This window comes from Rana temporaria, chromosome 2 (genome assembly GCF_905171775.1).
Source record: "Rana temporaria chromosome 2, aRanTem1.1, whole genome shotgun sequence".
NCBI classification, from domain to species: Eukaryota; Metazoa; Chordata; class Amphibia; order Anura; family Ranidae; genus Rana; species Rana temporaria.
The window spans coordinates 458,865,982-458,881,911 of NC_053490.1; the positions used below are offsets into that span (position 1 = coordinate 458,865,982).

Here is a 15,930-nt window from a genome sequence, read left to right on the forward strand (position 1 = left end):
TGCGCCTCCTTTAATGTTGCTGTAGGCTTCTTGGCAGCCTCCTTGACCAGTTTTCTCATCTTGTAATCAATTTTGGAGGGACGTCCAGTTTTTGGTAATGTCACTGTTGTGCCATATTTTATCCACTTCATGATGACTCTATTCCATGGTATATCTAATGCCTTGGAAATTCTTTTGTACCCTTCTCCTGACTGATGCCTTTTAACAAAGAGATTCGTCTGAAGCTTTGGACGCTCTCTGTGGACCATGGCTTTTGCTGTAGGATGCGACCAACAGGGGTGTGTAGACTTTTTATATCCATTGTATCTATGGAACCATACACACAGTTGTGTAAAGATGAGAAATAGTCATGTGTACAGAGCTGCAAATCAGAAATAAAAATGTTTGAGTTCAGTAGTTTACGCATATGAATACGTGTTTTCACTCATATATATGCCACTATGTACGCATTTGCATCTTTGTGCGTTTAAACACCTCTATATGCAAGTATTTTACTGATCATTATGCTAGGAACTTTTCTTGTGGAAAACGCATGTAAAACATCAGTAAAAATGTTATGGCTGTGTGAATGAAGCCTAAGAACTTTATGCGCTTAGGCACATAAACGCATGTAAATTAAGTCTAAACAAAGAGGAATATTATTATGTACGCATAGGCATCTTTATGGCTTCATTCACATGGCCGTAACTTTTTATTTGATATCGCACATGTTTTTCCAGGAGAAAAGTTCCTGCGTAATGATTAGAACAATACTTGCCTATAGATGCGTTTCAATGCCTAAAGATGTGAATACGGATTTTGTGTTATGGATCTGAATGCAGTGCATGTTTACACACCTGTGTGAATGACTTCATTGAAGATCCGTATATATGTATACATGTTTTTTACGATCGTGTGAATAAAGCCTAAGACTAGCTGCATGGGCGAAAATGGTGCGGGTGCCCCTAACTGCTGTCTGACCATGCAGCTAGCAGGGATACAAATATTAAATAATGTTTGGCACTTATCTATGGCTCCAAGCACTTTCCATGCATTCTATGAATTAAGATAAAAAACCTTCTGTGTGCAACTCCCCGCTCAGCCCCCCTAATACTTACCCAAGCTTCCTCTCAATTCGGGGTTGATGCACGAGAGTCATGAAGTCGGGGACTTTTCCTCTTGAAAACAAACAAAAAAAAATCTTTAGCTTGACTGCTTACCTGCAGCAGAGCCAAGTTTTTTTTTTCCTTCCTCGCATACCGGCACTCCGGGTGGTGGTGTTTGTGAAGAGGTGAGAGCTGTGGGGTGGATTTGTGAAAATTGCTGGGAGGGCAATCGACATAAGGAGTTTCCCCCTATAACATGTTTTATTGTGGTTCTTTTCAGCCAATTCTTAACTTGGCAATATGTTGGGGTTAGCTGGCCGCTCTACTGTAAGTAGGTTAGGGGGGACAAATTACTTGCCTTGCCCCGGGTGCTGACAACCGCTAAAAAAAACTGTCTCTTAACTTTTTTAGCTGGCTCCTAGATTCAAAGCAAATTTGTTAAGCCCTGATGACTTATAGCAAGGGCATTATTCAAGTTTGGTCAAAGCCGCACATTTCATTTTTAATCTACAGCCACCCCTTATCTGCATAGGCAATTTTCTTGTAAAGGTGAACGATGCCTTTAATTCCTGTGTCTCTCCAGGCTCCTGTTTTGTTCTCCTATAGAATTTTGGAAGATTACACCTAGTTTGTTCTACCTCTTTACACTTACAGTCAGTAGAACTCAGTAAAAGTTTTAATCCACTGTGGTTGTTTTTGATGACGGAGTTCCTAGGTGGATTGTTTCGGAAAATGCCTGATAACCTGAAGGTTAAGTGCAGGTTGTGAAAGGAACAGTAGCGCTCCTAATGATTGCTGTTGCATATGTAATTCCTTTACTTTAGAGAAGTAAGAGAATCCATTAGATTTGTTCCTGGCATCACTGGAACTGCTGCGGTTAATGTTAATGACTTTCAGTAATGCCTTTTGCCTGCTTACTTTCACTGCTGAACAAGGGACTCTTGCAGAGCAAATGACCTAGGAGAGACCTACCCGCTGACCTGACAAAGAGAAAGTTTAAACACACTAAAGCAGTAGGATCACATGCTTTTGTTACTGCTTAATTCTCCTTGAATATCGCATTGATTTGTTTAAATTAACATATTTTCAGCTTTGTTTAGTGGGCCAATTATTATCTTTTTTGGATTGTTCCTTTGCATTTCTGTACTTATGCTTTCTAAACATCATCAAGCTACTAAATCTATCTTTCATAATTCTGACTACAAATATGACAGATGCAGCATAATGTTTTTTTTTTTTTTTTTTAAATAAGCATCTAATGGTTTGTGAATGAATGAATGAAAAACTTATATAGAGCGGCGCATGCAAACTGAATCGCCTCTGGGCGCTAGTTGTTCCTATCTTTCTAGAACATCAAAAGAGCAGAGTTTTGATCTGTCTTCTGAAGGTTAGGTGGTTTTCCTCCAACCGAATGCTGGTTGGTAAAGCGTTCCATAGTCTAGGACCTTGTACCGCAAACCTTCTTTCTCCCTTGGACTTGTATCTGGCTTTGGGTATCTGGACCAGATTTTGGTCGGTGGATCGCAAGACGCGATTGGAGTTGTGAGCTTTTATCTTTTCGCATAGATATTGCGGAGCCTTCCCATGGATGCACTTATGCGTCAGACAGAGTGCTTTAAAAGCAATCCTGTCCTTTACTGGCAACCAGTGAAGGGTTCTCAGCGAAGGAGAGATTGATTCCCATGTTTTTTTCCCAGTCACAAGTCTGGCGGCCGTGTTTTGAATGACTTGCAGACGAGCGATCTGGTACTTTGGGAGTCCGAGGTAAAGGGCATTTGCATAGTCCAGTCTGGAGTTCACAATTGTTCCCACCACGACTGCTATGTCTTCTTTAGGAATAAATGGAATCAGTCTACGTAGTAGGTGCAGCAGATGGTGAGATCTGCTGACTACTGACCCTATTTGTGCGTCCATTGTCATGTAGGTGTCGAAAATGACACCGAGACTTTTGACTTTGGAGCTAGGGGTGATAAATTTGCCCAGAATGGGCGGCGGTATCCAGGTTGTTGCTAGTTGATTCTTCCGACTGGCGTGAAACAGAAGTTCTGTTTTGGAACTATGGAGTTTGAGATAACTCTTTGTCATCCAGTTTTCTATTGAAGAGAGACATTTCTCTAAACTGAGATGATGATCATTTTTGTTGCAAATGCGAAAATACAATTGCGTGTCGTCTGCATATGAGTGATATAGTAGTTTTTCACTACTAATGATTTCAAAAAGAGGGCGAAGATAGATGTTGAAGAGCACCTGTGACAGGGGGGATCCTTGAGGGATTCTGCATGATACTGTTGCTTTTCTGATATTAATATTTGTTATTATATTAATAATTATTATTATATTGTATATTTAAGATTTAATATCTCGCATATACGATATATGGTTAAAATAAGGGTTCTGTGACCAGAGTGAAAAGCTTTAACATAACACATTTATTTAGAGAAAAGATATTAGCTATCTAACATACTGCATACATATACAGTTTTAAAGTAAGGGAAATAAAAGTTAGTTTCAAATACAAGATAAGCACATCACACTAAAAGTATTAAGAAAACAAATTATGACAAAGTAAATAAGTGCAGGGGAGAAGATAGATTCTGATGTTACCTTGACATCCCGGGCCCGGGAAGTTCTCATCATCTCTCTCTAATTCTATTGATGAGACCCCCTGACTTTATAATCCTGATGTCACTTCTGATTGGCTGAAATAGCCTTTTCCAAATATGGGCAACTTCCTTCTATCTTTAGGGATGAATAGGCTTGAAGTTTAAACTAATTACCTCTAGCTAGTTAGACCTCCTGTCTATTCATGGAAGAGTACAGTCATTTCCAGGTAACACCATAAAGTGCAAACCTTTCCCACTGTGATTTCTTCCTGACTTGCTTTGTATGTCAAAAGATGTAGTAGATTGGTCGTCTCCGGCCACCTTCATACAAAGCAATCATGCATATCAAATACGGAGAGTGCTAATTAGATATATGCAATCCCTAACTGTCAGCCTATTTAAAGTATCTATCAGAACTTCTCCCCCACCACACATATACTGTTATCGTAATATATATTTATACCTATGTACAATAATGGCGATTAGACATTAACAATTCACCCAGGGCAACAGATGACCCCTTGTGGCCAGTTGAGACAGATGAGACTAGGCCACACTTTAAGTGAGTAATTGTTTATGTCTGATATCCATTAGAATGTTAAGTTTCTCCCTCTGCCATTTTTTTTTTTAGAAGTCAGCCAAGATATATCACCATGCCCGTCATAAAAATCAATACCCCACATTGCAATATGAGAAAACCATTTCATCCCATTTCCCTCCAGGTTCTAGTGGTGACTAAGCTAAAATCCCCATCATGTAAAAGTTCATTTAACCTTTCCTCGGTTTTCACCATATCATTACTAATTTGATTGTGGAGGTTTACTGACAAAGTATACATTTTTACATCAACATGGGGTATGTATGTGCTAGGATCTGGGACCTCAGGGGTGTACTCTCAATGATGTCAACACTGGTATGGGGTTTCTATAGTTTGCCCAATAGTACTGTACTCATGTGGAATGAAGCAAAAATTTGGATAGGGTATTTGGACACGACTGACCCCCATAGAGGAATGTCTGGTGATTGGTAACGACACAGTACAGTCCATCCATGTGGTAGGTGACCCTTGTGCTTGGTGTTCTCCATTTTGACCACTTCACTGGGCAGTTAGCCTCCATTTCACGTGGAATGGTTTCTTGAGGTGGTTGGCGTGGACTTTCCAGTTGGGGGTCCCTTGCTACGTTGGCTGTGGGATCCGGGTCATTGTTTAGACCACAGACTGGAGTGTCAATTTCAAACACATCACAACGGCATACGTATCTATTGTCTTTGACAGTGCAGCAGGCAGTGTGCGGTGCTTTCCATCGCCCTTGAACTTGAATGAGCATTTCGGGGAGGTGCAGCCTTTCCTTGTACACGTCATTCTCGAGGTATCCGAGGGAGTGTATGGACGCCATTGTGTTAAAAGTAGTCCTCTTGTGGATGGAACACGGCAGCGACATTGTGAAGGATATGTACATTAGGTCACGGTAGGTGCACAGTGACTGGCTTTTCTTGCAAGAAAATGGTCCTCTATTTGGGTGTGGTGTCACTATCCCTATGCTTCAAATTGTGGAAACTGGCAAAGGTTTGCACGTGTCTCCAAAATGTACATTCATTCCACCACTAGTATTAGTGTGAGTACAATACCATTGTGTAAGATCTGTGTCTTTTAAGATAAAATTTCCATACGCGGTGCATATCACCTCTTGGCCCATACCATCCTCTCTAGCTTTATGTTATAAACCGTAAAAAAAAATTAAATAACAAAACCTTTCCTCCCCTGCAAGCCCCTCAACACCCTGCAGAACTGGTTTCAGCACTTGCCGAACCTTTTTCCTATTCACCATTTCCGATATGCCGGCGAATCGCTGTCAAATCGGCTTGGTTCCAAATTGACATGTCAGTTTCACAAAGTTATGGGTTGGATGCTAGTATGCTGTCCGTGCCCTTTACCTTTCTGGATCTGAAAATGCCCCTGTGGTTCTGCCAATGGATCCTGAGTTTGCTTGCCTGGGAGGTAATAAAAATCTACTAGCAAGGAAGAGTAAAACAAAGATACATTTGTCCGGGCACATGAGCCGAATTCGGCCATGTTCCACTGGGACAAATTAAGTACCACCTGCACATGAATAAACTTAACGTTATTAAACAATATTCCAGGGATTGAGTTTTCCGTTAGGCTACTTGGTGGTTCCTCTTGCAGTGTTGGGCATTCCAAGGAGGTTGGTTTGTAATAGGGGATTGCAGCTGTATTTTTGGACAAAGTTGTAGGGGTGTTAGTCTTTGGGGACACCTGCAAGGTAATTTTCCCTGGGACGTACTGAAGAGTGGATGCATGAGTGTTGCTGGACAAGAGGATGGAGATAAATATTTCCACTCTCCGGCATCCCTCAACCGTGTCTCTTGAATCAATAAACAATAAAGATCCGTTGTGAAAGCTCATGGCTCTGTTCTGGTAGTCCGTGATTTTCCCAGCAACGCCATTCATCCAAACTAGATGATTATCAATGGGACTCCACCAATAAACTTGCTTCCCTGCAGTCCCTACAATGGCCACAGGCAATAAGACGGATTCCCCCTCTAGACAGTAGACCGGATTCTGGTCAACGATCACGCTGATGAGCGGTCCAGTCTTCTCTCTCTTGGTATGTCCGATCGGAGCAGGATCACAATCCACATCGACTTCATGGCTCTAAAAGGGAAGAAAGCAAAACATTTTAGTTGCAGAATTTTGTGAAGGCACAAACAATGGGGCACAAAACTGAGCCCAGTAAATTCAAAGGAATTTCCCAGATCTCCCCCCCTTGTGCTCCTTGTTTGGCCAAGCAATCTGCTACGTCATTTTGTTCCCAGTATGGGGCAGTGCCTATATGACCTTTTACTTTGCACCCCCATGTTTTGACTGGCAACTTTTGCACCAATGTTGCAATATATTTCACCAGGAATACGTGTTTATGTGGAGACCCATCTGAGGACATGTACTGGTGGGTGTACCAGAAGGGCAGAAATTCTGTAAGAGCCTTACAGACCCATGCAGAATCTGTGTATAAAACAATTCCTTGATCCCCTTTCATCATTTCTAGGGCATGAGCAATCGCAGCCATCTCAGTGAATTTTGCTGATTTGACTTGACATGACCGAAAGATTGATGTTTGGGTCTTTGCATGCGGATCGATAATGTATATTCCCAATCCTGCATGTGGGGAACCCTCCACGTAAAAACATGATCCATCTGTGAAAATTGGGACTGCCTTTTCCGGGACCTTTTCATTTGCTGACAAAGGTCTAGAGAAATGTTGTGCCGCTGATTGTGGGGTGATAGCACCTTCATGTGGTGTTCCTTGGAAAAGGAGGCCATGGGTAATAGTGGAACGAATATTTGTTTGTTTGGCTTTAATGCCTTGATTTTGGAGCAACAGAGCCCAATGGGCCTGTCTGGCATTGAATACATTGCCATCTTCCACTCTGTCTGTGAGTAGAAACTTAGTGGGCATGTGCAGAATGACTGTGTTAAGTCCTATGATGTATGTGTAGTATTTAACTGCCCACAACGTGTCAAGAAGGTGTTTTTCACATAGAGAGTACTTCCTTTCCACAGGAAATAATGCTTTAGAAACATATAATATGGGTCTTTGTTGCCCATGGATTTCCTGTGCCAGAACAGCTGACAGGGCTGTCTCTGATATGGCAGTCTCAATGTGAAAGGGCAGTTGGTACTCTGGGTTGGCTAATACTGGCGCTTGTGCTAAAGCTTCTTTAAGCTTCTGCACTGGATTGGTGTGTTGCTCCTTTTTCCCCCAAACATACAGTGGTGCGGACTTATGCGCACCATCAGGGATGATATCCCACAAATAATTTACCACTCCTCGGAAAGATCTGAGAGTGGGCATACTCACTGTTAGAGGGAATTGTAGGATGACTTTTACCTTCTCCGTGGCTATCTTACTACCGTTTGCTGCCACTGTAATCCCCAGAAAAGACACAGATTCCTGCGACAATTGTGCGTTAATGGGGTTACACGTCTGTCCCGTTTTTCCTAGGATTCGTCGGAGTTCCTCCAATAGCCGCAAATGCTTTTCTTTGTCGCATGTGGCTATAAGCAAATTGTCATTGTACTGAAAAAGATTCTTAGTAGCAGAAAAATCAGTTAAAATATCTCTCATGGTTACATGTGAAGTACTGTGTTCATGGGATCTAATTTTGCTAATGACATCAGCCATACTCATAATGATTTGTACCGGTTGAATGGGGTATACATTGGAAATCATCTCATTCCCTTCACTATCAAACCCTAAAAATGTTTGATTTCCTTCATTGGAAGATAGGATCTGGGGAGTACCCATGCTGGGGAGCTTGTCGTTCTCCTCATTTCTGGATAGCTGGCCCCCATTGTCTGATGAGTCCATGACAATTGGACCTTCTCGATTTTCCTGTGGCTTTGCGATTTCTCCCATCGCCACAGGCAAAGTCGAACTAGGATCCATATCTTCCTCAATTTCAAAGGCACAGGTATTACTATGTTCTCGTATGCTAGCCACAGCCTGTCCTTTAAATTTTTCTTTGTTAGGTTCATGTAACTGATCTTGCAACACTTTGTATGCAATAGTTACATGGTCCAGTTGTGTTTCAACTTTAATTAGCATGCTTTTGTATTGTACCAGTTCTTTTTGGGCCAATTGGTACTTTTTTAAATTTTCCTCCTGTGAGGCATTAAGTATTTGATTAAGGGTAGATAAGGATTGTACTTGGCTTTTTAAAGCTGTATTCTCCTTTTCTCTTTCAGAAATTGTAATATTTTTATTACAGACTATACCTTCCAATTTCTTTATTTTAGTATGCATAGACATGCAAGCCGCATACATGCCTGCTAAGGCTAGATTTTTAAGTTTTTTGTTATTTTTGGTTGCTTTTGCTTGTTCTTCCAATACTTTAGTATCACAGGCAAAATCCTTGTTCTCATGTTTATGCGTAAACGTTGCTACAACACTTTCTAGCCAGGAATCCATTACGAACAGCTAGTATGCACAATTTGTGAGCTGAATTGAATTAATTGTGACCTTCTACTATAAAGTCATTTACAGTAAAGGAGAAAAAAGGCCAAGAGAAAAACAACCAAATAAAATATATTCCCCAAAAATACAGTTTAAAAAAAATATTTTCAGCTGTCCCTAACACAGTCTTTTTTATTTTTTTTATTTTTTTAGATTAGAGTGGAAACCTAATTATCCTTAACAAAGCATTGTGCCTATCTTGTCTGAATAGTAGACAAAGGAAACAATAGAAGCCCCCAAGGATCAATTAGGATGAACACCTCTAAGCTATCAATAGCAAAGGTAAATAACGGAGTGTTTACACTGTGTAACACTCAATTCAGTAAAAACTGAACTAACCCAAAAATAAAATAAAATAAATAAAAATAAACCAAAAATGCAAGATATCACTTTCAGTATTAAACATCCACTGTTTTGTACTGAATTAATAATGAGAATCTTACTACTTGTAAAATTTCCTCATAATAAAAAAAGTCAAATAAAACTACATAAAATTAGAACCAACTCTTTTGTAGATTTGATTTCAATGTTAGTGGACATATAATTCAACTACCAAAAACTCATTGAACTTTTTGAACATCAAAGTCTAGTCAGCTTTTTCTTTTTTCTTTTTTTTTTCAGTGTCTTTCTGCAGACAACAGAAAATAAGCACGTTTTTTTGTATATAAAAAAAAACAATCCATAAAAATAAAAGCTAAAACTAATACAAAAAAAAAAAAACAAGAACAAAAAAAAAAAAAATCTTAACAGCAAAAATTGTGTAATTTGCAAAAAAAAAACAATAAACATTTATTTTTTTCCACAAAAACCACTTGACAACCCTTTCAGTGTGTCAATATAAATGATATTTAAACAAAAATGTGTGATCCCATCCTTATCTCTCCCCATTACATTGACCGGTTATAATGGTACATCCGAGATTTTTTATCAATTATGATTTTGGGATATTAATGAAACACAAAAAAAAAATCAAAAAAAAATCAAATAACCTTAGAAAATATTAACATATATTTTCCCTAGCTAGGATAGGATAAACTGACTCAGTTTGAACTCCTACTAACCTTAAAAAAAAAAAAATAACTTGTGGGTAAGCTGACTCAGCTTGAATCCCTTAATTAAAAAAAAAACTTGGTGTATTATCTCTCCTAATACCCACTAAAAAACAAAAATATTTTACTTATCTTTTCCTTAGATATTTGTTATTAAATACATTCAGTCTTGTTCACAACGTCGTGGTCGCCACTGTTGCTTTTCTGATATTAATATTTGTTATTATATTAATAATTATTATTATATTGTATATTTAAGATTTAATATCTCGCATATACGATATATGGTTAAAATAAGGGTTCTGTGACCAGAGTGAAAAGCTTTAACATAACACATTTATTTAGAGAAAAGATATTAGCTATCTAACATACTGCATACATATACAGTTTTAAAGTAAGGGAAATAAAAGTTAGTTTCAAATACAAGATAAGCACATCACACTAAAAGTATTAAGAAAACAAATTATGACAAAGTAAATAAGTGCAGGGGAGAAGATAGATTCTGATGTTACCTTGACATCCCGGGCCCGGGAAGTTCTCATCATCTCTCTCTAATTCTATTGATGAGACCCCCTGACTTTATAATCCTGATGTCACTTCTGATTGGCTGAAATAGCCTTTTCCAAATATGGGCAACTTCCTTCTATCTTTAGGGATGAATAGGCTTGAAGTTTAAACTAATTACCTCTAGCTAGTTAGACCTCCTGTCTATTCATGGAAGAGTACAGTCATTTCCAGGTAACACCATAAAGTGCAAACCTTTCCCACTGTGATTTCTTCCTGACTTGCTTTGTATGTCAAAAGATGTAGTAGATTGGTCGTCTCCGGCCACCTTCATACAAAGCAATCATGCATATCAAATACGGAGAGTGCTAATTAGATATATGCAATCCCTAACTGTCAGCCTATTTAAAGTATCTATCAGAACTTCTCCCCCACCACACATATACTGTTATCGTAATATATATTTATACCTATGTACAATAATGGCGATTAGACATTAACAATTCACCCAGGGCAACAATACCGTGCGTTTTTCGGAAGTGAAAGGTCCCAATTTCACGGTTTGTGATCGGTTTTCCAGAAAGGAGGAGAACCATGATAACTCACCTTCTGCGACTCTGGCTACCTCAGCCAATCGAGTCGGTAACATTTTGTGGTCTACCGCGTCGAAGGCTGCGCTTAGGTCCAACAGAACCAGGAGACAAGATTCTCCTTCGTCTGCGGCCTCAAGGGCGTCGTCCCATATTTTGAGCAATGCTGTCTCTGTCCCGTGTCCGGGATGGAAACCTGATTGAAATGGATCAAGTAGATTATGGGTATCTAGATGCTGTTGCAGATGTTGTACCACTACTTTCTCCATTACCTTGGAGAGAACGTTTAGGCCTGTTATGGGACGGCGGTGAGTTGGGTCCTTGGGGTCAAGGGTAGGTTTCTTCAAGATGGGCTGGATTGTGCCCTCTTTCAGTTGGGAGGGCACTATGCCTTCCTTAAATGACTGGTTTATAAGCTGCGTGATAGGCGGTGCCAGGATGTCTGCACATTCCTTCAGCAGTTTAGTGGGGATGATATCATTAGGCGCTGTGCTGTTTCGCAAAGTACCGATGATATTTTTAGTGGCATCGATGGAGAACTTGTCGAAAATTTCTTTGGGTGTTGTGTGAAAGATTGAGGGGGGTATTGTTTTGCTGAATGCTTTCCCGGATTCTCTCAATTTTATTGATTAAGAAATCCGATAATTAATTGCAAAATTCTTGGGTGTCTAAATTGGGGGCTTCAAGACAGCCTGGATTCATGGTCTGAGTCACCAGCTTGAAGAGTTCGCGGGGGCGGTTTTGGGCGCTGTTGATAGCCTTAGAAAAATAGTATTTCTTAGCTTTGAAAATTTCTTTATGGTATTTTCTTGTTATTTCTTTGTAGATGATGAGGTTCTCCTCTGAAGCGCTTCTTTTCCAGGCGGCTTCCGCCCTTCTGCGCTCTTGCTTCAGCGCCGACAGCTGGTTGTTGAACCAGCTGGACTTATTTTTCCGGATGCGGGCTTTGCGTTTCGGCGCTACTAAGTCGGCTGACTGTAATACGGCTGTATTTATGGCATCCAGTGTTTCTAAGGCTGTTAGAAGTGGTTGTATTGTTTTTATTTTATTTCCTAAGGTAGACTTGAAGAGTTCCGAGTGGAGCTTCTTCTGAGATCTAGTCCAGAGTGTTGTCACCGGCTTAGGTGTTTTTATCAATGGGGGAATTTTGGAAATTATGAATTTAATTGCATGGTGATCTGTCCATGGCAATGGTTCATTTTCCAAAATGCTTATTTCCAGATCTTGTCGGAAAATTAGGTCAAGCGTGTGACCTGAAGCATGCGTGGGCCCGCATACTAATTGCTGTAGCCCTAATCCTTCCAGGTGGTCAATGCAGGCGTCGGCCACGGGATCCTGTGAGGAGTTGGCCCAGAGATTGAAGTCCCCGAGCAGCAAAAGATGTTTGCTGTTAAGGGTGTAAGTGGAGATAAACTCCGCAGAGTAAGGGTTTCCATGAATGGAAGAGGATTTTGAAGGGCTGGTTTGGTGATTGCAAGGTGAGTCTTGTGGATCACTGCCAGGCCTCCTCCTCTTTGCCCTATTCTGTTGTGCAACCAACGCTGCATGAAAGATCATTGGGCACATCACTGACGGGTGGGCAAAGCAATGGTAGAAAGCGCTGTTCTAAATGATACTGTATACAAAACCTTGTATAGTAAAAAGTCGCGCAAAACTGGAGCATCCAATTTGGTTGGTCTTTAAATTTAAAGAATTTAACGATCGGCAGGTCCTGGCAGACATTGCACCCGCTAATTGGGCATGCGTGCCCCCCAGACCCTGTGCACGTAATCGTGTAATGGTAAGTGATTTCACGCAGGAGGGTCGCCCTGCCACAGTACATTTGCGTTGGGGCAGTCCTTAAGAGGTCAATTTAAAATTCCAACCTTACGACTTTAAGAAACACTTATAAAAAGAAATAAAACTAGTCAATTGCAACTGTTTTTGCAGATCAAGCAGAGGAAAAAAATATGGAATTACTTAATTCTGAGGAAAATATTACGGAATCACCACGTACATGTACAGTTCTAAAAGAAACATCTGCATCGGATTACATCTGCTAATTAGTCTGCAGTTAAAAAGAGTGCTTTCACTCTTAAAAAGAGCAAAATTTAAAAAAAAGTTGTTCTTGATTTCTGTTAACTTTTTGTAAATAAGTACTTTTTCTCCTTCAATGACATGCGCTGATGAGGCACTGGTAGGCTGCACTGATCAGGAGGCACTGATTGGCATCACTGGAGGCCACGGACAGGCATTACCGATGGGCAAGATCTCCCCTGTGAGGAAAGACACTTATCAGCTCTCCTTTCCTGATATGCTCTCGGTATGAGGAGAGGAATGCCGATAACCGGCATTTCCTATTAACACTGCAATCGGCTGTGATTGGACACAGCTGATCACATGGTAAACGGCCTAAATTATATTGAAATCGGTGATGCAGTATATCCGAGGAACACACTGCACCACGGATCACCCTCTGGGGCATGCACCAGCTCGCCCGTTCTGAAGGACGTCATATGACATCCTGTCAGAAAAGTAAAGCTCCTGACCAGCCATTATTATGCTATAGGCCAGGCTTTAAACTGGCCTTCAGCATGTGCCACAGAGATTGCCCAGCGCATGCATAGTGTGGTGGAAATGAACATAAAGCCTCCTAGGTTGCATGACACCAATATCCCTGGAGACTTCAGGGGAAGGGGGGAGGAAGCAGGGATGGAGTGTGTTGTCATTCTGGCTTAGGAAACCCAGAAGTACGGCCCAAAGGACACACTGAAAATACCTTTTATATTTTTTTTCCTAAACCAAGCATAGTTTGTGTTTATCATTTCTGATATTTCTATTGTCACTTATTGTATATCTATTTTATGTCTTTCATTACTAAATATCATTTGAAGTGCAAAATTAAGGTATAACTAAAGGTAAAATATTTTCTTTTTCTAGTTTTAGATAGAGTGGAGGTGGATTAGAACATCTGTCAGTTTTTTTCCGCCCAAAAAACTAATCGAGGGGAAATCTTACAATGGTTAAACTACTTCCAGGGACCCTGGTGAGAACCAGGAATTTCCTCACTTTGGAGAGATTTCCTTTTTCTTTCTGTTTTCACAGACAGTGAAGCAAATTTCCAGAATGGGACAATCCTCTTATTCTATCCAGCATGAAAAAAAAAGTTTTGCCTTCTGTTTTAATTTAATCCTTTATAGTATTTTTTGTTGCCAATGCCCATTTTGTATTAGTGTGATGCCTGTGACCAGGCTTTAGTAGTAACATTAAATCAAATTAATGACAATATAATGCTTTAATATATAAATGTTTTTTTTGTTTATAGCTCTGACCGTCTAATAGAAGAAACTATAAGGTAAGAATCAATAAAAATGTTTTTTTTTTTTTTTCACTTGTTTTTAAAACTTTTATGCTACCTAAAAACATCCAATAGTGTCTGGCAGCACATACTCAGTCCAGTTGTCGAGTAATCTTTCTAATGAACGTTACCCACATGCACATTCAAATTGAGCAAATGTGTTTGTGGATATTGACTATCAACATCTCAGTCGAAAATTCTTGTGATCAGCTGGGATAATCCATCCCACCTGATTGTTTTGTTCCATGAGTGTTTCAGGTTTGGTGGGGACATGCCTAGAATACCCTACAAACTTTTTCCCCAAAGTGACATTTAACAGACATTCTCTTATATCTGTAAATGCATTTACGTAAAAAACATTAATAATAGCATAACTATATTAATGTAGGAATCGGTAGTCCATCCAGGGTTGGAGTTAGCAAGCACTAACCACCCTGATTTAACAGAGCCCGGGTTCAAGGATTTCCAGCCTGGCTATTGATGTGGTAGACTCATTGTGATGCATGTATGATTTTGCTTTCTTCTTTGCCCAGTATAGATATTATGGCAGGATTCTCGTTTATTATTCTAAAAATTAAAAAACATTCATGGCTTTGGAAGTTTTTTTTAGACCAATATAAGCAAAATGTAATCCATAGAAGAAAAAAATACTGGCTACTCTGTGTACTCTTCATGATGATTCTTTATTGGCTACATATAAAATGACACAACATACAGAGTGCTAGCGTATGTAGCCAATGAAGAATTATCCTGAAGAGTACACCAAGTAGTCAGCATTGTTTACTATGGATTGTTTGTATTGGGGACTAAACATCCCAGCCAGAGCACCAGCCGCTGAATTTGAAGTATAGAAATTGAGCTAGGGTAAGGTTGTGCATCATTATATGCGTGAAATGTAATGTCCCTAATTTCTGGTGCCCCTTGTGGCTTTTTAATAGATTCCCATTATAGATCCTGCATGGAAACTGTTCTAATTAAAAAAAAAAGTTTTATATATATTTTTATGTTGGTAGTTTAAGAAGTTTTAAATCCTCTGCAAAGTACTAAACTTTGGTTTTCAGAAAAGCTGCAAGTTTGAGCAATACTAAAAGTTATACTGGACGGCTGATATTTTGAATATCTCAAATAGAGCAAATGTTTGCTTTATGGGTTTCCAGAGCAATCTGATCTCACTTGGTCCTTTTTTGTAGAATCTTGTCTGATCTTGCATATAAACTTTTTTATTGAGCGAAGTACGCAGTATTAAAGACAGATCTGTCTATGCATATTACATGTCAGGTTTTGTATTTGCTTAAAGGTTTGCATATGACACTGGCCTTTGCTCTATTCCCAATAGATGTTTGTTGAACATTAAGTCAAAAAATGTTAAGATACCTTTGAGAGGCTTTGTTCACTGGAAGGATTCATACAATAAAGCAAAATGAGTGTTTTGCCTTAGGCAGCAAGAGGTAGACAAATGGGAAAGTGGTAGGTGAAATTAATTAAAACACAAAAGTACATAAATAGGTCACTTCAATGTGAATAGGATTTATTTTGCAGCAAGAGCTTAGAATTTGCCCCTTACAGTACCTTGAAACAGTACCCCATTTCCACATTTTGTCATGTTGCAACCAAAAACGTAATTGTATTTTATTGGGCTTTTATGTGACTAACACAAAGTTGCACATAAATGTGAAGTGGAAGGAAAATGATAAATGGTTTTAAATTTTTTTCACAAATATCTGAATAG

The 15,930-nt window shown here is 39.5% G+C and overlaps 1 protein-coding gene across 2 annotated transcripts in view; it reads left to right on the forward strand.

Moving 5' to 3' along the window:
- GOSR1 (golgi SNAP receptor complex member 1) overlaps positions 1–15,930 on the forward strand; it is a 163,353-nt gene that overhangs the window by 97,163 nt on the left and 50,260 nt on the right. For both annotated transcript variants that reach the window (XM_040338578.1, XM_040338579.1), the window contains exon 7: positions 14,169–14,198. In XM_040338578.1, the coding sequence (XP_040194512.1) occupies positions 14,169–14,198 (30 nt within the window). The remainder of the gene's footprint in view (positions 1–14,168; positions 14,199–15,930) is intronic.